The 24,376-nt window shown below is 37.9% G+C and overlaps 13 protein-coding genes across 13 annotated transcripts; 5 read left to right on the top strand and 8 right to left on the bottom strand.

The window, feature by feature from the left end:
- Positions 1-95: 95 nt before the first annotated feature.
- Positions 96-3,827, bottom strand: PSD2 (phosphatidylserine decarboxylase 2; the record flags this gene model as incomplete). The annotated part of the gene is made up of 1 exon (XM_071051908.1): positions 96-3,827. One exon carries the CDS (start codon positions 3,825-3,827, stop codon positions 96-98), a length of 3,732 nt encoding a protein of 1,243 aa, XP_070907298.1.
- Positions 3,828-4,939: 1,112 nt separating this feature from the next.
- On the top strand, positions 4,940-5,224 carry LSO2 (Lso2p; the record flags this gene model as incomplete). Its single annotated transcript, XM_071051907.1, has 1 exon — positions 4,940-5,224. One exon carries the CDS (start codon positions 4,940-4,942, stop codon positions 5,222-5,224), a length of 285 nt encoding a protein of 94 aa, XP_070907297.1.
- A 560-nt stretch (positions 5,225-5,784) lies between these two features.
- On the top strand, positions 5,785-7,023 carry PUS6 (pseudouridine synthase PUS6; the record flags this gene model as incomplete). The annotated part of the gene is made up of 1 exon (XM_071051906.1): positions 5,785-7,023. The coding sequence occupies one exon, from the start codon at positions 5,785-5,787 to the stop codon at positions 7,021-7,023; it is 1,239 nt and encodes a 412-aa protein (XP_070907296.1).
- A 193-nt stretch (positions 7,024-7,216) lies between these two features.
- RNJ42_01740 (uncharacterized protein) lies at positions 7,217-8,278 on the top strand (the record flags this gene model as incomplete). The annotated part of the gene is made up of 1 exon (XM_071051905.1): positions 7,217-8,278. The coding sequence occupies one exon, from the start codon at positions 7,217-7,219 to the stop codon at positions 8,276-8,278; it is 1,062 nt and encodes a 353-aa protein (XP_070907295.1).
- A 248-nt stretch (positions 8,279-8,526) lies between these two features.
- On the bottom strand, positions 8,527-9,165 carry CLC1 (clathrin light chain CLC1; the record flags this gene model as incomplete). Its single annotated transcript, XM_071051904.1, has 1 exon — positions 8,527-9,165. The coding sequence occupies one exon, from the start codon at positions 9,163-9,165 to the stop codon at positions 8,527-8,529; it is 639 nt and encodes a 212-aa protein (XP_070907294.1).
- A 297-nt stretch (positions 9,166-9,462) lies between these two features.
- On the bottom strand, positions 9,463-10,983 carry TRS65 (Trs65p; the record flags this gene model as incomplete). Its single annotated transcript, XM_071051903.1, has 1 exon — positions 9,463-10,983. The coding sequence occupies one exon, from the start codon at positions 10,981-10,983 to the stop codon at positions 9,463-9,465; it is 1,521 nt and encodes a 506-aa protein (XP_070907293.1).
- Positions 10,984-11,330: 347 nt separating this feature from the next.
- MRPS35 (mitochondrial 37S ribosomal protein mS45) lies at positions 11,331-12,359 on the bottom strand (the record flags this gene model as incomplete). The annotated part of the gene is made up of 1 exon (XM_071051902.1): positions 11,331-12,359. One exon carries the CDS (start codon positions 12,357-12,359, stop codon positions 11,331-11,333), a length of 1,029 nt encoding a protein of 342 aa, XP_070907292.1.
- Positions 12,360-12,591: 232 nt separating this feature from the next.
- Positions 12,592-15,363, bottom strand: BUB1 (protein kinase BUB1; the record flags this gene model as incomplete). Its single annotated transcript, XM_071051901.1, has 1 exon — positions 12,592-15,363. One exon carries the CDS (start codon positions 15,361-15,363, stop codon positions 12,592-12,594), a length of 2,772 nt encoding a protein of 923 aa, XP_070907291.1.
- Positions 15,364-15,941: 578 nt separating this feature from the next.
- Positions 15,942-17,741, top strand: PES4 (Pes4p; the record flags this gene model as incomplete). The annotated part of the gene is made up of 1 exon (XM_071051900.1): positions 15,942-17,741. The coding sequence occupies one exon, from the start codon at positions 15,942-15,944 to the stop codon at positions 17,739-17,741; it is 1,800 nt and encodes a 599-aa protein (XP_070907290.1).
- A 454-nt stretch (positions 17,742-18,195) lies between these two features.
- On the bottom strand, positions 18,196-19,536 carry RNJ42_01734 (SYLF and SH3 domain-containing protein; the record flags this gene model as incomplete). The annotated part of the gene is made up of 1 exon (XM_071051899.1): positions 18,196-19,536. One exon carries the CDS (start codon positions 19,534-19,536, stop codon positions 18,196-18,198), a length of 1,341 nt encoding a protein of 446 aa, XP_070907289.1.
- Positions 19,537-20,006: 470 nt separating this feature from the next.
- ARG4 (argininosuccinate lyase ARG4) lies at positions 20,007-21,392 on the bottom strand (the record flags this gene model as incomplete). Its single annotated transcript, XM_071051898.1, has 1 exon — positions 20,007-21,392. One exon carries the CDS (start codon positions 21,390-21,392, stop codon positions 20,007-20,009), a length of 1,386 nt encoding a protein of 461 aa, XP_070907288.1.
- A 598-nt stretch (positions 21,393-21,990) lies between these two features.
- Positions 21,991-23,013, bottom strand: HIS2 (histidinol-phosphatase; the record flags this gene model as incomplete). The annotated part of the gene is made up of 1 exon (XM_071051897.1): positions 21,991-23,013. One exon carries the CDS (start codon positions 23,011-23,013, stop codon positions 21,991-21,993), a length of 1,023 nt encoding a protein of 340 aa, XP_070907287.1.
- A 455-nt stretch (positions 23,014-23,468) lies between these two features.
- Positions 23,469-24,254, top strand: ECO1 (Eco1p; the record flags this gene model as incomplete). The annotated part of the gene is made up of 1 exon (XM_071051896.1): positions 23,469-24,254. The coding sequence occupies one exon, from the start codon at positions 23,469-23,471 to the stop codon at positions 24,252-24,254; it is 786 nt and encodes a 261-aa protein (XP_070907286.1).
- Positions 24,255-24,376: the final 122 nt, after the last annotated feature.

Below are 24,376 nucleotides of genomic sequence, written 5' to 3'. Positions count from 1 at the left end.
AACAACTATAGAATGTGAAAAGGTCAATAAATAATTAGCAGAATATATGAGTATTTTTTTTTTTAAAAGATCTGAAGAACATGCATTATTCTCGTCTATTGCGAGGTCAATGCATCTGTCAGCGCTTTTGCTTGCCAATGGATATTACTAGACTTCGCCATATTATCCATAGTAACACTAATTCTTTTCTTAATCTTATCAATTTGATCTGGACTAACTGGCTTTCTAACACGTCTCTTAAACTCCTTCATTTTCGGTGTGTGAGCTAAACTCATACCAACTTTAACAAGTGTTTCAATACCTTCTAGTGAATTGTGTACTAAATCAGAATCAAAAATGAGTTTATCTGATTGAGCTATAATAATAACCGTTGAACCACCAAACTTGAAATAGCCAATTTCATCCCCACGCTTTTTTGTATCACCCTCTTTACAAGTAAGTATTATTGAACCAACCATCATTGCTCCTACAGGAATGTACAACAGAGTCCCAAATTGCGGGGATTCGATGGGTATTATAATCCTAATATTTTCACCAAAAACATCAAGTTCGCTTCTTACGGCCATAGGATTAACCGTATAGTATTCACCGTCAACATAAATAGGCTTCCCTATAATACCATCAACAGGGCAATGAATACGATGATAATCTTGTGGTGCCAGTCTAAAAATTGCAATACTAGAAGAGCTCTCATTAAACAGATCAGGTCGGTAACTTTTTGTTAATCTAGCAAGTGTGAACTTACTCCCTTTAATCCATATTTCTTTTGATTTATGAATTGAAGAATATACAGCACATCTTGAATCGGCAGGGCAAACCATAACCTGAGGACTATCACCTTCAGGCATTCTACTTCCAGGTTTTAGTTTCCGGTAAAAGAACTCATTGAATGTCTTGTAGTCTGCTTCCATACATTGTGACATATCGAGAGAATGAAATTTGATAAAAGAATCAATTTGACGAGCAGATAATGGACTGTCAAATTTTTTTCCTTGTCGAACAGATAATGTCTTCAACAAAGTTTTGAATCTTTTATTCTCTTTTCCCTTACCATTGTAAATAATTCTCATACCAACCTTAACATGAGGACTTATTTTTTCTTCTAGGACAATCCCTGAATCTCTATCTTGAACTAAGATATTAGCATTATTAGAGCCGACAGCATATCTACCATAGGTCAGTTTAATTAGAACTTTACTGAACCAACGTTTGGAAGCAAATTCAGATGAAACATAAGAAGGTTTCAATACTTTACCACATTTCTGCAAAGTGCATAGAGCAAAATGTGTGATTAAATCATTTTCTAAGGTAAGCTTCGTATTCTTTTCATTATTAGTTGGGATAAAAGACCTCAGGCAATTTGGACACTTCCATATATTTTTGAAATCTGCAGATTTATTCCACTTTTCTAAACCCCCAACTAATTCGTGTTGCGTAAGGGTATCGCCAGCCCAGGGTCGCTTGTCATATAACTCAAAAAATTCATTTGCATCAGATTCACTGAAACTGCCCAAAGTCTGTAAAAATAAATAAGTTTGTACGATGTCAAAAGTTTCTCTATTTGTAGTCAATGCAACAACCTTCTCCCAAAAAAACTTCTTAAGTGAGGAATAAGGAACATATCTTAAGCCCAGTGTCAATATAGGATCCGGAAAATCTTCTCTGCTGTTTATGGTCAAATTTAGTGGAATCTTATATTGTTGCCATTCATGATCTGGAGTTTGCTTAGCCATTATCTCAGGCCAGGTCAGATCATATTTGGCAATATTATCATTATATGAAAAAGAATCCTTATCGATCACATTGAAATGGAAATCAAAGTTCTTTTCATTAGGATAAACCTCAAATGCAGCATATTCATCGAAAATGGGGTTAAGTGCGTGCTTTCTCCAGGATGTCTTAAATACCCTTCTACCATAAGTAGCTACAATAAAAGGGTCCATAGCATAGTACGTTTTAGATATTTTATTTTTCAGTTCTGGCAAATCCTCTATGTGTTGAAAATGTATGAAAATTACTCCGAGAGCATGCTCTTTCTTGGCAAGTTGAAATTGGTTGCTGATCAGAGAACCATGGTAATCTAAACCCGATGCCTGACGATTGATCCTTTTTCTGTTTAATAGAGGTATCCTTTTCTTTTTACTCATCTTCAATATTGTGCTGTTCAAGTCTGAGCTATCATCTTTATCTGATTCATCTCCTTGAGTTGACTTTGATGAATTACTGGAACTAAAGAAAGTCTTTTCTGGTTTGGGGAAGTTGTCAGTAGTTGGTGTTACCGGAGATTCTTGTCCAGGTCCCATTAGGTCATCTATATTAACTGGAGGGCCATTTGGAAAAACCACATCATACTCATCAAGTGCTGTGACAACTGTCGGAATCGAAAAATTACTAGTTATATCATCCAGAGGGTCTGCAAGCTCATCAACCAATTCTAGGTCCTTCAATACTTCCGTTAAGGATTCATCATCATTATCATATTCATTTGGATCTCCATCATTTTCAGCCCCTTCGAAACTTATTACATCCAGAGCGTCAGATATTGAGTCATCATCTCCATGTGAATTTCCCGACAAACCCAACATCTCCATAGGATTGACTAAGTCATCACTAATTGCAAATAAGCTTTCAGAATCGACCTCATCTTCATCATCTGCTCCATCATCGTCTTCATCCTCAATTGGTTCATCATCATTCGTATCGTCAAATTCGTCAAAAAATTCATGGGCCTCAGGATCTTTCATCGAAATTATATCCTCTGAAGGATTTTTAAAGTAGTTTGTAGCTGAGTATACATTTTGGATATAGTCGTTACTCTTCAAATTGTCTTGTAGATACTTTTGCCATTCACTGAATACCTGAATTGTAGTGCTATTTTTCGAAGTACATCGTAATCGAAATCCAACTTGAACTTCACCAACAACGTAATCCGATCCGCAATTTTCTTCCCTCTGCCTCTTTTTGTCATATAAGGTTAGCCATCTTGGTTTTTGATAGAAATTATATTTATTAGTGGTGTCCTCAACTTTGAATATCTCTAAAAGGGAAACACGTGCTTCTCCGACATACAAATACGATGATCTATTCTTGGCCATCATACCTTTTCTCCCACCACTACCACTGATGTTATTATTACTATTACTATTATTATTTGGCCTGGATATACTCAAATTACTTCTGTGGTTTTGGTGATTACCGGGGCTATTCTGGTAAACAGCATTGACCGGAGAGTGTGTGGGACTACTCCCATTAGTTTTCGGTATGGATATATTCATTAAAGATCTACTATTTCTGGAAACCTCCGCTGAGAGAAGATTAGCAGAACTGCTCGCTTTCGAATTAAACGGGAAATCAAGTCCGCTATCTGTCGATGCATTGTAATGTTGAGTTGAGTACCCGTCCTCGTTATTTATCGGCAGTGTATTGTTCGACGCAGCTCCCGTCATCATATATTTGGAGTTCTGCAAAATGGAGCTCCCACTTCTCCTCCGCTGCAACACCAGGTCACCTGCCCCGGGGTCTCCACCATCATTCACCCCATGAGAGTACCTCGACGATATACAATCATATACAATGATATTAACCCACGGAGAGTTAGGCTTCGACGGAAGTTTCAACTTGATAATCTGGTCCCATCTCGAATTGGAGTTCCGAAGCCTGGTAGACCTCTCTACAAAGAAAGTATTAGTGGTAACAAAACATGTCGGACTGCATTGAAACCTTTTAAACAGCTCTACATTGTGTGTCCCAACAAGGTGCACCTCCAACGACAATCCACCATATAACTTATCCTTATTCTTCTTCTTATTCCTCCCAATAATCCTCATACCTCATCTAAAACTCTTTATTTTTTTTCTTAGTTCCCCTTTTGTGATTGGTACTTGTTAGTTAAAATACTCCTCTTTTTTCTCCACTTCTTTCTTTCTTTTGGTGTCCAGTTCGTTACAAGTTTATAAGAACTAACTTTTCCCTTTGTCCAATACAAGTTTATGCAAGTATTATTTTTTTATTTTTGCATTTGGTTTTTTTTGGTCCTTCGATGCATAGAATTGATTTACGCTTTTTTCTTTTCCATACTTGTTCTCAAATTAAAATCTCAAATCCTATTCCACGGTACTTTCTAAGAGGGAATAAGCCGTTTCTCAAATAACTACGCACAAGTGATCCCCTTCTTCCTTAAAAAAGCGTAAATTTTCTCAGAACTCGGCACAGAAACCCTCGCACATCTTGCTTTTTCCAGATTACCCAGCCTCGTTTCTAGTCTAGTACCCCCCCCCTTCCAAAGTTACTTCTCCGTCTTCTTCTAAGACTTACCCCCTTCGAGAAAATATATTCCCTTGCCTTTGTTCTCTGCTTTTCTTACGTCATCGCCAATTAATTTTTAAATTAATTAATAAATTACGGTGTCCCGATTAGGAAGGACCCTTAACCCTAGATCTGTTATAGGATCCATAGTCCCAAAATGGTGTAATACAATGGCACATTCTATTGTGTTGGGGGATGGTGGTACATGTTAATACGATAACAGTATAATAGAAGCAGTATATCATACTGTGCTATGGTATGCTATGGTATTGTATGATATGATATGGTATGGTATTGTATGATATGATATGGTATGGTAAGATATGGTATGATACGATATGGTATGGTATGGTATGATATGATAAGATATGCTGTGATATGGTATAATAATTATAATAACCAATATGTAATTATAATGGGGTTCTCTTATTGGTATATACTCTATGTTGTAACAATCCAATGAGATGAAGAAAAAAAGAAATGGCAAAAGCGGGCCTTAAGAAAAATTAGAAAAGTAAAAAAAAAAATTTGAAGGGGAGGAAAGGTTACAGGTTTAAAAAGAAAGTTATTTTATTAAAAATATAATATCTTATAATAACAGATAATAAACAAAACCAACATAAGTTAAATAGAAATGGGTAAGAGATTTTCAGAATCTGCTGCTAAGAAGATAGCTGGTCAGGCCAGGAAACGGGAGCAAGCTGCTCAGAAGGAGAGACAAGAGAGGGAGAAGAGGGAAGCTGAAGAGGCTAGTAAATGGGAAGAAGGGTCTAAGAAGGCCAATCCAAAGAAGATGATAGAAGAGCAAAAGAGACAGGAAAAACTTGAAGCGAAGAGGTTGAGAGAGGCACAATTAGCTGAAGAAGAAGCTATGCTGGGGAGAGGTGGTAAAGGTAGAAGACTGAAGGGTAAAGAATAATGAAAAAACAAACAAACAACCAATACGACAACAAAAACAAAAACTAATGAAGTAAAAAACAAACGACACTAATACAAAACAATATTAAAAAAACAACTTGAAGTACCAAAAAAAAAAAAAAATAAGTTAGCTCCCTTAATTTTTTTTTTTGGCTTACAATTAACTAATGCATTTTACCTCATGGTATAAAAAATATTTATTATTACTTTCAACTGTAATATAATCTACAAAAAAATTACAGTCAACAACATTTAACACCTTTTCTGTAACCAAAAACACTAGCTATTCTTTAGTATAAAGGAAAAAACATTCATCAAATACATTTAATATATAATAAGATTCTTAACTAAAGAGTTTTTTTTACACCATAACTAGAAAAAATAATATTAACAATAATAAAACTATACCATAACTTTCTTATATAGACGGGCATCGCATGATGAGTTTTGCTACAAAAACTTGCTTTGGAAAAAATTAAGTGATGAGCTTATATAACAACTTTTTGTAATCTACCTCTGGTACATGTGGTATGGGTATGCAAGTACTTTTACATTTCTAATATGTGTAATGTACAGGTATATTATCAGAATGGGCTTCGGAAGATACGCCCTTATTACCATACTAGGTCATCTTATGCCAAGGGACGTTGGTTGCATAAGTCGTTATTGGAAGTACTAGTGAAAGAATTCAGAGCACATTCTCGGGAATTCTATGCTCAGCAGATACTGAAAGGAAACTATAGGTTATCTAGAGATGGCACATACCTGGATCCGCAGCTTTGTATGGAAGTTCCAATTCAAAATAAGGATATCGTAGAATCTACGGTACACAAACATGAACCTCCTGTAAAACAATGGAATAATGGGGATGAACTTGACATTCCGCAAAAAAAGATAGCAGGAATAGATATTATATATGAAGATGATAACTTGTTTGTTGTCGATAAGCCCTGCGGAATACCGATACATCCTACTGGTCTATTTTATCAGAATTCTTTAACGGAACTATTTCAAGGACATGGGAAGGAGGTATTGCCAGCATATCGACTCGATAAAGTAACGTCGGGCCTCTTGATCATGTCTAAGAATCAAACTACTGCCTCCACCATTCAAGCGAAGATACGATCTCATAACATGCAGAAATGGTATCTTGCTAAAGTGATGGGAAAATTTCCCAAAATCAATGAGGCATATGTACCTGTCAACATAGAGAACGTTATCCTTCCAACGGATGAAGTTATAGAAATAAGCGAAGATGAAGAGTCACCAATTACTATCGAGGAATCTGCTGTATACACAATTGAGCCTAAGAGACAATTCCCTACTGGACTGAAACCAGCAAAGCAAGCCAAAACTGTATTTTATCCTCTCATCTATTGTGAAAGCAAAAACGAGTCACTTGTTGCATGCAGGCCTATCACAGGCCGTACACATCAAATACGTATCCACCTAGCAAGATTAAATCACCCTATAGTAAATGACAGCTTGTATTGTCAAAACGTTACAAAGTACCCAGAGAGGCTCAAATTCATCTTGGAAAACCCTGAGTGGAAGCACTGCGGTCTGAGCAAAGAAAGTCTACAGCAAAAATTTAATGACTTTATACAAGAAACTATACGTTATAAAAAGGCAGCCAACGAATTAAACAAGCTACATCCCATTTGTAACGAGTGCGGAGCCATTACACTTGATGATCCACCAGAAACAGAATTGGAGCTCTGGCTACACGCCTGGAGATACTCAGATAAAGAAGGGACGCTAAACTTCAAAACTGAACTACCAAGATGGGCTAATTTATAGTTTCCTTCATGTATTATATATATATTCAGGTGTCTATAAAGTCAATACGCTAGTATGTAACGAGAAAAAACCCAACGGTAACAAAACTTGGCGATGAGCAACTGATAAAAATAGCAATAATAAGTCTATATTTAGAGTATATGCAAAAAGGAACTTAGCGCACAGAGTTCAGGATAATTGGTATTATAATGAAATGAGAGGCGGAAGTCTAAGGTTTATAGTTCGTATATTATTGGAACGACATTCTTCCGGGCCGTTTAACGTCCTTGGTAAAAGAGTCATCACGACGATTCTGGTGAGTGTATTGGTTTTAGTGCGACGGCTGAGGGCTCTAGGAGGATTTGATAAGGTATATCTGAAAAGGTGGGGAATTAATACCGTTGCCGTATTATCAGCTATCAATTTATCCCCATTCTTAAAATCACTGCTCAATAACAGGAGATATGAATCCCTGGTCGATAGAGCTGCTTTAATTCTTTCCATATCAATAGCTAATGATATTCCAGAGCGACTGGTTTCTTTAACCCTTTCCAATGCTGTAGTGAACCATATTATACATTTTCTTAACTCGAAAAGGCTCGACAGTGCATCAATTTCAATTCTAAATCATCTAGCCACTTCGGGACTCATTACATTAACATACTTATTGGGTGATAAGGAGAGTAGACTTTACAAGTCAATCATATTTAAGGACCAATTCCTTTTCTTTGATTTCATCACCATATATGGACTCTTTTCAGTTAACTCCCTTTATAGTCACTTTAGGAATAAACTTGTAACCCCTTCAAATGATAAAGACCTGCTGGCAAAGTTGTCTGCAAGCAGAGATACCTACAAGAGATACAGACGTAACCAATACTCTGAGATATCCAATAACTCGAAAATTATAATTGATAAACTGAGAGAAAAGTATGAACTCTCTTTCAAGAAGAACAGTACAAAATTAGAGTTATTACTGCGTTCAAGTATATTTCAAAACCTAGTAAAAACTAGTCAATGGTGTATTTTCAGAGTATTGCTGATACATATATTTAAGAGTACCTACGGTAAGTTCAGATTGAATGTGACTACACAGAAATTCCTACTCACTTTTTTCAGCCTGCTAACACTCGACTTTGGAAAGGTGATGTATGTGCATCCAAAATTGCTCAAGTTACTCACATACTATGTTTCTATGAAATATTATCATGATTTAGACCTTTCTCAACAATTGCATAAAATCATACTTTCGATAGGTTCCTGCCTATTGATATAATCGATTCGTACTTCCTTTGTATACTAAGTTAAATACTTTCTTGTTTTGTGTTTTATTAGATGATATATATATTACATTTATATTGTATCTAGAATATGCGCATTTGTTTGCTAGAAACAAAGCTTTCCATTTTGATATATCCAGGCAGACTTGCTACCGAACCTTTTTGTTTGTCGTTTGTCCTCAATCAATTGAGTACTTTGATTTGACCTCTTATAAGGGGAAATTGATTTGTTATTCTTTCTTATTTAAGCTCCTGGAACTCCAGTTTTTCCCTTTAACCTTTGCAATATTTCCTTAAACTTGGATCTATCCCTGCCACCAATCACATCAGCATCGTCAACATTAATTAGTTGTAGGACACGGTCCCAGGTAGTGTTATCCTGAGAGAAGAATTGTTCCCTCTCCTTCAAGAACTCTTCAGATTCTTTCGTGGTGACATCTATCTGTTGCTCCTTCTTCTTGTTGTAAGTCTCATAAAAGTCGTCTATATACTTAATTGCCTCGTCTTGCAATTTCTCCTTAGCAGCAGCCTCTGCTGAATCCTTCTCCCTTATCTCAGCATCACGCTTCTCTTTCCAATCTTGAACATACTTGGAACGGTCCTCACCAACGGCTTGGTGCATCTCACCGAAATCATCATCAAGGTCGTGGCTCTGGGCTGCGTTGACTACAGATTCATCAACATCAGTAGCCTCAGGGTACTTTTGCTCCAGAGATTCGTCAACTTCGTTATCTTGTACATCATCCAATAGCTCAGCATCCTGCTCAGTCTTAAATTCATCACCTAGAACCTCAGCCTCCCTTTTCAAGAAGTCAGTGCTGTTGTCTAGATCAGCAACTAGATCATCATTTTCATTTTCCAATGGTGGGAACTTCTCTGACATCCTCGCTCTCGTGTGTATTTTAATTAGCTTACTTATTCAAAACTAGCTATACCTACTCTAATCTGTCAAGTGCTCCAAGACAGTGCAAGGTGCCCAATTGATTACTACAACTTTGTATTTGTTCTATGATAGAATAGTACTCACACACTCTCCCAATCCCTTTCCAACGCACTTCCAGCTAACAGAGTGCCCTTCCGATTTCATCAAATTATAACGTATAACACGATATATTCACGTGTTTATATATATTATTAGATAAGCATTATATAGTAATTCAACTATTCTTTATTTGTATACTTACTTAACTAGTATAGATGCGTTTTGGCCTATTTCTATCAATTCATTTGTCTTTAGGTCGAGAAGTTTGAGGCCTGCCAATGATGGATAGTAGCCGGACATGATGGCGATGAAGCTCAGGTCGACGAAATACGTTTCGTGGGGGTCTATCATTGGAATCTTATAGTCGTTTGAGAGTAATATTATGCCTTCAGTGATCTTTTTGTACCTTTTGTAGAGTTGGAACTGTCTTTCCAATGAAAGATTGTTGGAGTTGTTCACTGAGGGGGACTGATTGTTATAATACACCACAAGGTCCAAAGGCGATGGTGAGGTATTTACGATTTGTAATCGAAGTATGAATTTTTTGCCTGCTACTACCTTCAAATTGTTATTAAGTATGCTAAATTTGACAGTTTTTAACTTGTTGTACAGTAGAGAAGAAGTCGAAGGGCTGCTATAACCCACTTTAGGTGATACACCATAGGGCCTCCCAACTTGGTTAACCGCAAGATTAGATGCTGATGAGCTATTGGGCAAGAAGCTGGAATTGATTGCTCTCTTTAAAGTTACATCCGTTTCCCAAATAGTATTTACTGGGAACCTTTTCTCTCCCAATACTAAGTCATATTTAAGGTTGATCTTCACATGATGCGGATATGTCTGGTTTTTCTGGACCAGAGGAAGCTTATAACTTATACTATAACTATCATGTAGTGACATTGTCATGGGCATCGGGAAATCACATACTGCATCAATTTCAGTTTGGCTTTTTCTGCTCATGAGGTTATATGATACTTTCTCAAATTCCATCTTGAAAGAATTGAAACCGCGGTGCTTAGTGACAAACTTCTCAGCTGCCTTAGAAGTTTGAAAGTCCAAACACGATATAATAGCCGATATATTATCTAGAGATGTGTTCCGCAGTCTCATATTGATCAATGAATAGATCGGAAAGGACAATTCTACGGACTTATAGTCATGATCCTCGTCTTGAGTTTTGTCACCACTTTCACCCTGCTTATCTTCATCCTTCTCGTTGGTCAAGGGCTCTGCTGGAACCCATGAATACACTGGCTCAAAACTAGGAAGATATACATCGCTATCGTCGTCATCACTGTACTTGTCACCGTTAGACGCTTCGTTCTCAATATTCCCATTCCCATTCAATTTACGCTCAATATCATCTATATAACTAATTCGTAGCTTTAAAATATTATTGTAGCCATTATTCATCACCACACTCGAACGAAAAATGTGCCTCGTAGAGGTCTTCTCATTCAATTTGAGCATTTTACCAGTCTCACATTCGACCTGAATAAAATTGTCACCTCCAAAAGTTTCCAAAACCAAGGCGTCATTGATCCACACACTAGCAACATCAACTCTTGTGCTCCCATCTGGGAAATACAAGTACATCTCCAGACATTCATCAAACACAATTATGTCCCTCTGTTTATGCGATTCCCGTAGCCTCTCTAAAACAGTGTCATCAACTGTACCATTGACAATACCTCTCTCGATAGGAATCAGACATTCCATCTTTTTTAACTTATTTACTTTCAGATTCGTAAGTGTTGGAAATCGAGAAAAAAGTGCCTTGTTTTGAATATATCGTCATGATCCTGACCTTTAATTCAATATGAGCTTTTGGTCATTTAGCCTTTCGCGAGTCGGATTCACCGAAGGCTCTTATTAGTAAAATCGCTAGTAAAAAGTCAATTATATATATTTATTGAAAAGGAAATAAGCATATACACACTTGATATATACAAGAAGTTTTTATTGTTTATTGCTATTGGTGCATTGTTCCTTTTAATTTTGGTCTTTCAAGTTATTTGTAATGATGAGTTAAAGGGAATATTGAATGGAGTTTGAGAGAGAGGGTTTTAAATGTAAATCATTTGACCCAGTTCGTTGAAGCCAATTTTACGATCCTTCTTGTTATCCCTTAGAACACGACCGTAACGGTGACCCACTTCACCAACACGGGCATGTGTGAATTTCAATTGAGACCTCTCACCTTTCCTCAATTCAGCGTAGACGACCTTTTTGGTTTTCTTCTGTTTCTTGACATGACCTTCACTGTGTTCACCGATGGTTGAAAGCTTCTCTAATGTCTTTACGGCAGGTTCCAGTTCTAGGACTTCGGCTGCATCAATTGGACCGAATGGTTGCGATTCCGCTATGGTCAAGAACCTGGAGGACAAAGCCTTCTGTGGGACTGGAATTTCGGATAGATTTTCTCTAGTGTGTTGTATTTCTGGTGTGAATAAGGGGAACATTTTGTATAAAGTCTCAGACATAGTCTTTAACTCAGGTTTTATTCTGTTGTTCTTCTCCCACTTCTTTTCGATAGATGCAAGTTTTAAAACAGCCTCAACACGAGGAATCTTTAATCCATAGTTTTGAGACACCTGTTGTGTAGATAATTTATTGACTACAATGTCATTATAAATCTGATCCTTGAGTTCATTACTCACCATATAGTTGGTTTTACAATGAGGGTTTGAGGGAAATGGTTGCAAAGCCCTGGATTCCGGTATATTATCCAGCCTTCTGTTAGCTGGTGCCTCCACCAACACACCATCATAACGCTCGACAAGCCTCTTCCCTGTGTTAGGATCTCTTAGAGCCTGCCCTCTCTCTAGATCCGGCTTGATATAGTTAGGCACATGGTTATTTGGGACAGAAAAATAGCTGTTCATCACATACTCACCCTTATAATTCTTAGGTCCGAGAAACTGCCTCATCGCAGCCTTCAAATTAGTGTCATGCTTCTTAGGATGCTGCCTGCCAAGTCTCTTGAACGGATAGAACGGATACGCCAGTCTCCTCCTCGATATATTCCTTACCTGTTGGAAAACATAGCCACTCCCGTTAAAGACGCCACCGCTTCCAACCGAGCTGCGCAACATTGCTTATACTTTTCTTTACTTTACTATATCTGGCAATTAGAGGTGTATGTCCTTAATCTTATATTATTGATATGCGTTCATGTCCTCTTTCTTCTGCCCTTAGCCTTCTGTTTAGCAATTTTTTTTTCCAAGACCCTTCGTGGATGAAAATCACCGATATTGGATGATATGGGCTAAGTGCCCAAATGAAAATTTGTATGAAAATTATATATTAGATGCTTATTTAAAAAGACTACCTACGCCCTGACATCCGTTTTGTAGTTGTCTTTACCAATTCTGGCTGTAGGTCATAGATGATATTTCTCAGTTGGTCGCTTACTGCTGGGTTTGACAGATGTTCTTCCATTGTGTTGCCTAGTTGACGTAAGATTTCAGCAGGATCTCTGACCTGCCGGGAGTTCAGTAGTGTATCGAACAGTGGAGTCCATATATCATTGTTCCAGTATCTCTTGAACGTGCCCTTGATTCTGTACCGGTTTCCCAGAGTGCTCTCTACTTCAATGAGCTTCCCGAACAACATGGAGTAAATGATACCTGCGAGGCCAAAATAATCGGCTTCAAAGCTCCAAGGTTCACCTTTTCTCATTTCTGGACAGTCCTGTGCGTCTGTTTTCCAGTCAGCTTTGAACTTTGCGTCAGAGGAGAGCAGTTGCATGTCGAAGGACCTCCCAAAATCGATCAAGTACACCCCTTTCTTGTCCCAACCATTGGAACCCTGGCTTTCAAAGTAACCCAATTGGCCAGGTTCAAAACGTATCATACAGTTATCGGGCTTCAAATCACCATGTATAATACCAATTTTGTGCAAGGATACTAGTATTTTAATCATTTCCAATGACAGAAATATACATAGGCACTCATCTATGGGGCCCGAGGTCTTTTCTCTATAGTAATTGACCAAATCCAGGATAGTTCCTTGGTTCGCAAAATTTAGTACTAGATAGCTTTCGTCAAGGAAGAAATGCAATGAGTATGCGCTGATGATAGAGCGTATTACCTCATGACCAGCAAGCCTCTTTTCAATTTGTTTCAATATATAATACTCCCATTTGCTTGATGGGGACTCAACTTTTAGAGCTCTTATTTCACCTTTGTCAGATTCTGCCAAATAAACAGTGGCATACCCACCTTGGCCTAGCTCTCCTACAATACAATATAGGTCGTCGGCCTTCTTGAACTCTAGTATTTGTTTTTTGTTTTCAATCTTTGATGCCTTATGCATACGCTTTAAATGAGTGCTCATCCTTATTTTCTGGTCATAATAGAAGAAAGTTTTATACATTGATAATGGTGGTTGAATTTGCGACAGCAGATCCTGTCTAAACTTACGAGACGTTGGGTGCTCAATAATTCTAGAGTTCTTTGGCGCTTGTGAATTAATGTTTTTATTTAAATGTCCCATGGGTTGGGATATAAAGGGTGAGCTCTGTGTAGCCACCTGGGAACTTACTATGTTTTGACTGGATCCATTAGTTGTCACGTAATTCTTTTTCAATGAAGTCGAGTTTTCTTTTATTGGTGTCATAAACTCCGGTAGTTTACTTTTTTTAATGGGAGGTTCAGATGGTTTGTCTTGCGACTGCTGGCTGGTTACAACTACACTTTCCGGACTATTCCTTACTGTTAAATTTGCAGTCTTGCTTTCTGTTAGGTCATCAAGGTTTTTAACGGTAAATTCTTGTGTAAAATTTTCAAACTGGCTAAACTTACTCGTAGTATCATCTCGTTCTACAAACCCAGCAGGTTCTTCATAATACTGATTAAACATAGAGTAAACCTCATTCATGGCATTCTTGGAATACATGGTAACAGTGGGAGAAGATGGTGCACCATTTGACTTCAAATTTGTAGATCCTGGAGCAGGTGCATCTTTCAAAGGTAAAACAGAGGTTTTCGCAACTTCATGAAATTGAGCTATTTCCTCATCGCGGTACATTTCAATCTTTTTATCAGGCACCTCAGATTTAATAACCGGAGGTTGTGTAGGAGGATAATCAATGGAGGGCTTCTCAGACAAAACCTTTCTCTTCTTGTTTCCACCTGTTTCTAAAGATTCTTCATTCTTTTGCATTGGTCTTCGGCTCTTTTTGTAGTGGACTCTTTTCTTCATTACTAGGATTTCTTCAAGACAGTATTCTTCATCGATAGATGGAAATAACAACTGAAAATTACTGCATATTTTCTGGGGTTTCTTTCCCGGGACTTCAACAATTTTATAAACTTCTTTAGTCTTAGAAACACTATTGGCGGTACTATCACTGAATATGGGTATTTTTGTTGACCGGGGTTCATCTTGATAGAAGGGTTTCTTTGTTTTATCTTGTTGGAAACTATGAGCGTTATTTGGAAACTGCTCTATATTCTGTAAGGGTTTCGGACTCAACTTGTTCAACTTATACTTGAGAATGAATGGAGGAACATGACTCGATCGGAGGAACAGTACATCTTTCTCGCTAGCAGTAACAGGTAACTTAATCCCAACCTCAGTTAGCTTTTGTTTCAAAGCTTCAAAATTCTTAATAAGTCTTCCAATGGGATAGGCGTTCCGATCGAGGCCAATTGATAGTATTGTATAAGCATTTTCATATTCTTCCATACTGATTAGAAGTTCGGAGAAGTCCTCGTAAAAGCGAGCTAAGCGCGAACCAATGCCCTTGTTGTACAGGTACGTAAACGTACTGAACTGCTCATCCGCTGTAGGTTTAGGTACCATATTAATATACCACAACCAAACCTGCAAGTAACGAGGATCATTGCTAAACACATCCATATCCAAAAAATACAAGAGACACCGCTCCATAAGGTCACGCACGGTACTATATAACAGCTCAGAATCTTCCGTCAAAGTCCTCTCTACATCACTAATATAACTAAGAAAAACTTCTATAGGGTCATCCAGCTCATCCAGCTCTTCATACAGCCTATTTTCATACCGTTTCTTGACCTCCTCAAAGGTCTGCTGTGATTCTAGATCACCCACAGCTCTTTTCTCCTCTAATACCATTGTACATCTCCACACCTTATTTGTTACTTGAATCGTTTTTTATACCTCTTCCTTGAATATATTTTATAGAGTTTCTATACTTAGATCTAAAGCTTTGTAATAGTCTAGTGTGCAATAAAGCTTGGGTCATCGCACATCCAAATTTTGAAATTCTACACGTAGCAACGCGAATATTTTTTTATTCAACTGCTACTTCATATCACCAAGTTCCGCTATCTTAACCAAAGATCCATTATGGTTCTATAGTGTAGTGGTTATCACTCTCGGTTTTGATCCGAGCAACCCCGGTTCGAATCCGGGTAGGACCTTTCCCTTTTTTTATTTTTAGTTATTTTTGTGTCACGTAACTTCGTATAACATTATCTTGTGTACACAAAAAGTATTAAAGAAGTTAAGTTTAACTGAATTATATTTAGTATAGAGCTAACCTTGCATTTGTTGTATTGAATATTGCTTAGATATCCATGAGTTTAAAGGGGATTAAAGAGTAGTCATCTGTTAGTTTAAATAAAACAGATCAGGTAGTAAGAATAATAATACGAATATATAAAAAAAAAAAAAAATAAGCCGAACTTATTATGAAGTCCTCCAATGTATTAAGGCAAATTTCGCTGAATAAACGTCCTAAGAATGCTAGTAATGAAAAAGAAAATTTTAGCACTGGACAACGTCATGTTTCTATTATTTCTTCACGGTCGGCTAGTCCAGATGTAGTTCAGATAAATAATGAGAGTTTTACTCTAGGAACATCAGACTCTGTCTCTACTGCTTTATTCATAGGTAACTTAGACCCCCATGTTACCACAGAAATGCTTTCAGAAATATTCCAAAAATATCCCTCCTTTATATCTGCAAAAGTGTGTATTGACTCTGAATCACAAAAATCATTGGGCCATGGATACCTTAACTTCGGGAGTAAAGAAGAAGCTGATATTGCCACTGATGAGCATAACTATCAGGTAGTATTTGGACGAGAAATAAGGATAATGCCCAGTCTCAGAGACTCTATATTCAGGAAGAATATTGGCACCAATGTATTTTTTTCTAATTTACCACTACAAAGGGAAAAATTAACTTCTCGTAGATTTTACAATATATTCAGGCAGTTTGGTAAAATTTTATCTGTTAAACTTGACTCAAATAAAAATATTGGATTTGTTTACTTCGAAGATGAGAAAGTTGCCAAAGATGTTATCAAACAATTCAACAGGAAAGAATTTCTTGGTAATGTTGTCTCTTGCGGTATTCATTTTGATAAAGACATCAGAAAGGACCCTCAATTTGAGAAGAAGTTGTCTATTCTCGATACATCAATTCTTGTAGAAAAAGAAATTGATATACCAACGACTGAAAATGTTGAATTGCAAGGAGCCATAAAGAAAAATGCCTTGATCCAACCTTACGGTATCTTTGTTAAGAACCTCTCAATAAACGTAACGAAGAACGATGTATTGGACAACTTCAGCGAAGCTGGTCCTATCAAATCAGTATTCTTATCAACTAGAAACAATTCAGACTATTTATGGGCATTTATTACCTTTAAAAACAAAGAATCAGTTTCTAAAGCTATTCAAAAATTCAATGGAAGAGAGCTAAGAGGTAAGAAACTTTTTGTGACTTATGCATATTCAAAAGAGAATATTCCTTCAAAAGGACTACTACTTCAACTATCCAATTTGAGCCCTATCTGTAACAAGAGATTTTTAATTCAGGCTATGGAGCAGTTGAAAATAATAGATGCAGATATAGTTATCAGAGAATCGGAAAACAAGGAATTTCTAACTATGACTGGTGAAATTACATTTAAAAATAAACGTGATTTACTAACGGCACAATCATTCCTTCACCAAAAAATTGTTGGCGGTTGTGAGATCCAAGCTATACAAGAAGGCTTGCAAAACAAAGTCAAAAAGGAGATTATTCCTAATCCTATCTCAGAAAATTTTGCTCCAAAAAAGGGTAGAATAAGTGTTCAATCAAATGTATCTAATCCATTTCTAGGGAAATATGTGGTACGTTCTAGTACACCATTTACTAAAGAAAATAAAAACTATTATATACCAAGAAACAGATACGTGGTATCTCCCAATACTATTAGTAATACCTACTCAAAGCACAACCAGCAAGAAGATTTTACAACGATAACGGAAGTACTAAATATGAACGTAAAAAAACAACTTGACAATTTGAAATTCCCATTTGCCAGTAGACCAGAAAACCTGAATACTATCAGTGATTATATCTTCACAGTATATTGGAATAGAGATAAATCAAAGGTATCTGAATTTCTGCTATTATTGGGAACATCTCCCAAGTACGGTAGGATATTCGTAGCTCAAGTTGACTCTGCAGCAACTACCTTAGGGTTTGGCAGATAAAATAATCTTCGTAGGTTCATCTATTAATATAATAGTGCTTAGCTGAAAAAAAAATAAGAGTAATAAAATATATTTATCCATTCCACAAATGATTTCATAATTATTAAATATTACTACAAGTATAATAGCATTATAAAAACTGATAACATTCTTATCATATTAAACATAATTTTCCCCTAATATATATATATATATATATATTATCTATGAGGTTTTCTGAACACATTTAGTAAGCCTGTTATAATTTGATTGGATATTAGACATCCTCAAATATTAACAGAACTAGTTATAATTACAAGTTTTGAATAAATAACATAGGGTTATACATTATGAGATTTTTATTCTCAATTCTATTCGATTGTTATAAACTGCTCTTTTCTGATTCGAATTTGATATGATTATTATTATTATTATGATGTTTCTATTAAGATACTAAGGTTTACAAGGCGATGAGTTATACCAATTCCACATAATTCGCTGGGAAAATACCTTCCCTACCATTTACTTTACCAGTCCACCAATCATTCTGCGAGTCTGACTTCTTAATAATTGTAATAACATCACCTTTTCTGAAAGGCAGATCGCCTGCTTCTTCACCAGCAAAGCTGTACAAAGCAACTGCTTTAGGAATACCAGAAGACGTACTTCTAGGAGGGTCTGCAGCAGGTCTACTGTATGAACCTCCATTAGTTGCTCCTGATGACGATATTCTAGACTTGGAGAATCTGTTTGATAGGTCATCAACATCACGCCCGTTCTCATAGCTCCTACGACTGCTGTGATCTCTGCCATAATCTCTATCACGATCATCATCATAACGGGAGCTTCTATTTCTGCCACCAGTAGTGGCGCCGCCTCTACGATGACTAGCGTAGTAGTCCTTGGCACCAGAAGGATCATCGAAATCATCTTCAAAGTCATCGTAATCATCATCTCTGTATCCTCCTCTGCGGCCACCGCCACCGCCACCACGACCATGGCGGCTATAGTCGTCGTCATCTCTCCTACCACGCCTCATACTACCACTTCTGCCGAATCTCGAACTGGAATCATCACGAGTGGAACCAAATGAGCTTGGAATATCATCATAGTAGTCATCATCGTACTCACTATCATAGTCATAGTCATCGTCTCTAGTCTTGTAATTGAAAGCCCGAGACTCCAGCACTCTGAAGAGTGGATCTACAGATGGAGGAGGTCTGATTCTACCTGACAGAATCATCTTAGTTGTACAGTTATTACCATAAAACTTCCTGTTAGCCTCTCTTCTCTCCAGGATAACGGAACCCTCTAGCGAGACACCTGCAAACAGACCTTTACTCTTAGAGTAAGCAAAGACCGCCGAGACACCACCAGCAGATGCAGAAGCAGCAGCCTCAGCATTTCTACCCAGAGGACCTGCAGATACCGAGATGTTACCACCCAGTGTAATGGTACCGAACTCCGAAAACGACCTCACAGCCTCCTGAGTGTTCAAAATGAAAACAAAATCCGTCAACTCAACACCAACAAGACCACCAGCACCCGCACCAGCCATCGCAATAGCACTGGGAGCAGACCATGTCCCATCCCTCTGTCTAGCAACAATAACACCAGAACCAGCTCTACCAGAAAACAGAAACCCTGCTTTCAACACCGTAATCACCGCAAGACCCTTAGCATTCTTCAAAACATGTGGAGGTATAACCTGGTCAGCACCAAATACTTGGTTAGGTTTCACAAAATTAGCAAGAATCTTTGCAGCTTTCTTCGTCTCACTATTCAAACTCCTTGGAATAGGATTGTTAATACCCATTTTTTATGTTTCTTTTTATCTTTTATTCCTTATTAGTTTTGCTTTCTAATTACTCTCTCTTATATATATTCAATATTGAATCACTTCTATTCCTAGATGAACGAGCTTCTCCTTTCTTTTGTTATATAAATCTTGGATTAACCTTAGTTAATCTCTTTAAAGGTAATATTTTTTCAGGTCCCCTTCTTTAAAGAGCTCTTTTTAAGAAAAAAACTATATTTCAAATAAATATATACCACGCCTCCCCTTTCGTTAGGTGTTAACGTAAACCCAGCACAGCGATCACAACGAACAGCGAAGAGCGTACAGCGTACAGCGTAACAGAGAAGACCAGCCTACAGCCAACCCACAGCCCTCTGTGGTTTTGTTTTTTGACATATCTAAGCATGTGATCACATCTATACGAATACGTATCAGGTTATTTGTTTACAGATGATTGTATTAATTATATTGTGTACTGTTTCTATATACTATACTTTTAGGGAAGCTAGCTGTGCTAGCACTGCAGATTTTGCTGTTCCTCCGATTGCGTCTCTTCTCTCGACGCTCATTTCGAAGTTGAAGGTCTCGTACAGGTCCTTTTCGAAACGAGGGTCGATATCCTTGAATTGTTCCATTGTCAGCTTGTCTATTCCGGAGAGGTTTTCTTGTTCTGCCAATGCGACACACTTACCTGATATGCTGTGTGTTTCTCTGAAGGGTACGCCCTTTCTGACCAAGTAGTCCGCTAGGTCTGTCGCCAGCATGTCCATGGTCAATGCGTTTTCCATCTTCTCCTGGTTCACTGACAGTGTGCCGATGACACCGTCTGCGATCAGGATGGAGTGTTCCACGGTGGTGAGACAGTCAAATAGTGGTTCTTTGTCCTCTTGCATGTCCTTGTCGTATGTAGATGGGACACCCTTTAGGGACATCAGGAACCCACTTAATTCACCGAAAACTCTCCCAGACTTACCTCTCAGTAGCTCTAGTGAATCGGAGTTCTTCTTTTGTGGCATTAGAGAAGAACCCGTAGAGTAGGCATCACTTAGCTTGATGAAGCCAAACTCCGCAGTTGAGTAAATGATCAGGTCCTCGGAGAAACGGGAGATGTGGTTCATGAACAAAGTGGCCCAGAACATAATCTCAACTACGAAGTCTCTATCAGATACGGCTACCAATGAGTTACCAATGACACCGTTGAAACCAAGGTTTTCAGCAAGGTACTCTCTATCGATACCATATGGATGACCGGCTAGAGCACCGGCACCCAACGGAGACTTGTTCAATCTAACAGCAATCTGCTCCAGTCTCTTCAGGTCCTCATGGAAGTATGTAGCATAGGAACTTAACCAATGCGACCATCTGATGGGCTGTGCTCTTTGCAAATGGGTGTACCCTGGCATCAAAATATCGATCTCCTTCTCTGCTCTGTTGACAATAACATTAATCAGAGATTTCATGGCAGGGAATATCTTCTCATTCAGTATATCACGACAGTATATTCTCATGTCGGTGACCACCTGGTCGTTTCTGGATCTACCAGTATGTACTTTACCAGCGATGTCACGCCCAATTATCTCACCCAATCTTCTCTCATTAGCGGTATGGATATCCTCATCACTCTCATGACGAACAAACTTGTTCTCATCCCATTCCTTCTTAATCTCCACCAAACCGTGATGAATCTTCGTAAGCTCATCATCAGTAATCAGACCCAGCTTGTTCAACCCAGCGGTGTATACTTTTGTACCTTCTAAATCAGCCTTGTACATTCTATAATCGTAAGGCAAAGAGGCATTGTACAATTGCATCAAAGGATCAGTGTCCCCAGTGAATCTACCACCCCAAAGTTTAGTCTTCTCTTGTCCTGACATGATTTTGTTATGTAAATATTTTTATAATCCCTTTATAGCAACTTTGAATGGCTCTTTCTCTAAAAAGAATTGGTTAGTTTATTTGTTCTAGATCGAAATAAGGAAGAAGTGGTTCTCGAGCAATGCACATCTCAAAAATCATCTCAGTTTATATATGTATTCCTTTGCTGAAAATTGGCCTAATAGGGCATATCAGGCTCTATCGACTATCTCCTCGCCAAGAGCTTCCATTTACATTAACAGATGCCATTAAAGGTGACTTCCTCTTTTTCATATCCACAGTAAGTTGCCATTAACGCTTACTTTTCTCGCTATCTATTACCATCATCCGAAATTTTAGCTACCCACATAAACAATCGCACAGCCTAATTTTTTTCTTTCTTTTTGTATGTACAACGTAATGAGCCATAACGTAACTATCTCGCTTATCTTTTCCGTTTGTTGGTATAACACTAACTTTCCGTTAAAGGAAGGGAAAATGTTTCCTTGTGCTGAGTCAGATACGTATCCAGTGATATATAAATATCACACATAATATACTGAATGGGCTATTATATTTATATTGTACATATACAGCATATTTAGGAGCAGTAATTGTTTATAGGTTAGTCCAGAATGGAGCTTTCTGTAGGTCCTCAATAGATATAGTCTTGAACTGTACTGATCCATCGGGTTGTTCAGATAAATAATATAACTGTTGCAATTTTATGACGTTGACAATGTAGTCTAAAGCCTGTTTGTAGCATGTCCCGACATGGGAGACAGCATGTGCGTCGTCACTTAGTACAAACCTTGCACTACAGTACGATTTAACTAGATCACATATTTCGCGGCCTGGGTATGGTTCTGGTAGTCCCTTTCTGAGCGCAGAAGTGTTAATCTCGATGGCCCCACCATACTCATCAATGGCTTTTAAATTACGAATAACTAACTCTTTCAAATCAGGGAACGTCTCGAGTATGTCAATGGAGGTAAGCGGAACGAATTCTGTAGTGGGTGACATAGCGCAATCGCCTGTTTGTGGATTCACGAACATGTCCGGAGGAGCTAACAGCTTATACAAGTCAAAATGTCCCACTATAAGTGGCTTCAATTGACGTATCATGGTGTATTGAATCGCAAAGTACGATGTTAAAAATACAACAAAGTTGTCGTCACAGGATTGAAGCGCCTCATTCCATTTATGTGGGCTGAAGTCTATGGGAATACCACGGATGTGATGAATGGATCCGACACCAAATTTAATATCGTCGCTATACTTCTGCATCAGATACTTACCATACTCAATATGCTCAATATCACAACACTCAAGCTCACAGCCAACTAGAAACTTAGTCCGACAGGAATCACCCTCATAGCGCTTTTTGATCCTACGAGCATGCTCGAGGAAATCTAGAAATTTCTGCTTTAGAACTTCCAGCGAAGCACCATTCATATTGGGACTGGGACTCAACCCTTCTTGCCTCTCCTCAGGGTATAGATACTCCGCATTAACCCTGGGAATGTGTTCAGTAAGACAGTAGGTATCAAACCCCATCTCAATAGCTTTAGCAACAATGTCCTCTAACGGATCAACACCGTGTGCCACATAATCACCAGAGTGAGAGTGATGTGAATACATAGCTGTGTGCTTATTTATATTATAATAAATATACTAAATCTATTGTATTGTATTTGAACCTGGAAACGTGCATAAGACAACAATTGTGTCCCTTAATAGACGTTTAGAAATTAAAAGGTGTGTGTGTGTGTGTGTGTGTGTGCTAGAAAACTGTTGTACACGTGAGTCTTTAAATTGTAATAAAAATATAAAAAATTAACTGGACGAGTCCGGAATCGAACCGAAGACCTCTCCCATGCTAAGGGAGCGCGCTACCAACTACGCCACACGCCCATAATAGTTTAATGATATTTGTAAAACTGTATAGAACTAAGTAATGTTGACTTAAGGCCTATAGTCTACCTACTATGAAAAATAATTTCCATATAATGTCAAGGGCAATTACAATCGAAAGGATATTGTAGCTAGTTATTGCGCTAGGATTAGTACTTGTAGCTGTTAAGCTTGTTGTGCGAATGTCTGGAAGGAAAGAGAAGTCTTACAGATCAAAGAAGTTGGTACAGTCTCGGTTGAAGCTGGATTGTGACCGAAGTCCGATAATTAAGTGTGAGAAATGTGAGATGAGCTATATGTCGGCGTCCATGGATGACATAGCTCTTCATAGTAAGTACCATGGTATGATGTTGAAGGGTAGACATTGGTCTAGCAAGTGGGGGGAACGGCACCATGTGGATCAGGAGGAATCAAGTGTTAGGCGAGCCATTACACCACCTATGTCATCTCCGATTAGAGGGCAAACTGGAAAACTAGACGTTGTTGTTAAAGTACGAAGAGGTCACACTAGTGAGGTTAATGCAATGTTAGAGATTATGGGTGTGGTAAATAGAGAACTGAATGCTCCGCATGATGAAAATGAGTTCTGGAGTAGTGAACATGGCGAGACAAGAGGGAATGCTTTCGTGTATGTACGGAATGAAAGGGCTATAGGTGCTATTACGATGGAAGTCCTGAAACCAGAGAGGTGTCGATGGATGGTTTATGAAAGTAGAGCTATTGTGGAACACGTACAACCAGTATTCAAAATTGGTGTATCACGTATATGGGTTTGCAAGTCTTACCGTGGAGAAGGTATTGCATCGACAATGATAGACATTGCTAGAAGACATACTATTCCAGGAATAAATATTCCTAAAAATCTAGTGGCTTGGAGTCAACCCACTAACAGTGGAGGCAAACTGGCTCGAAAATACAACGGTGCAAAACATAAATCAGGGAATATTTTGATTCCCTGCTATTTATAGATTATATAAGCAAATACTACCGAACATAAATAACTGATGATAATGAAAAAAAATGAATATTTGAAGGGGGTATTATTATTATTACTTAAATGTGTTATGTAAAAAACTTATAATTAAATTTG

The sequence above is a fragment of the Nakaseomyces bracarensis genome (assembly GCF_045282275.1).
Source record: "Nakaseomyces bracarensis strain CBM3 chromosome Unknown Scaff7_0, whole genome shotgun sequence".
NCBI classification, from domain to species: Eukaryota; Fungi; Ascomycota; class Saccharomycetes; order Saccharomycetales; family Saccharomycetaceae; genus Nakaseomyces; species Nakaseomyces bracarensis.
Note: the sequence above shows the minus strand (reverse complement) of the source record. Positions and strands in the feature narration are given on the sequence as shown.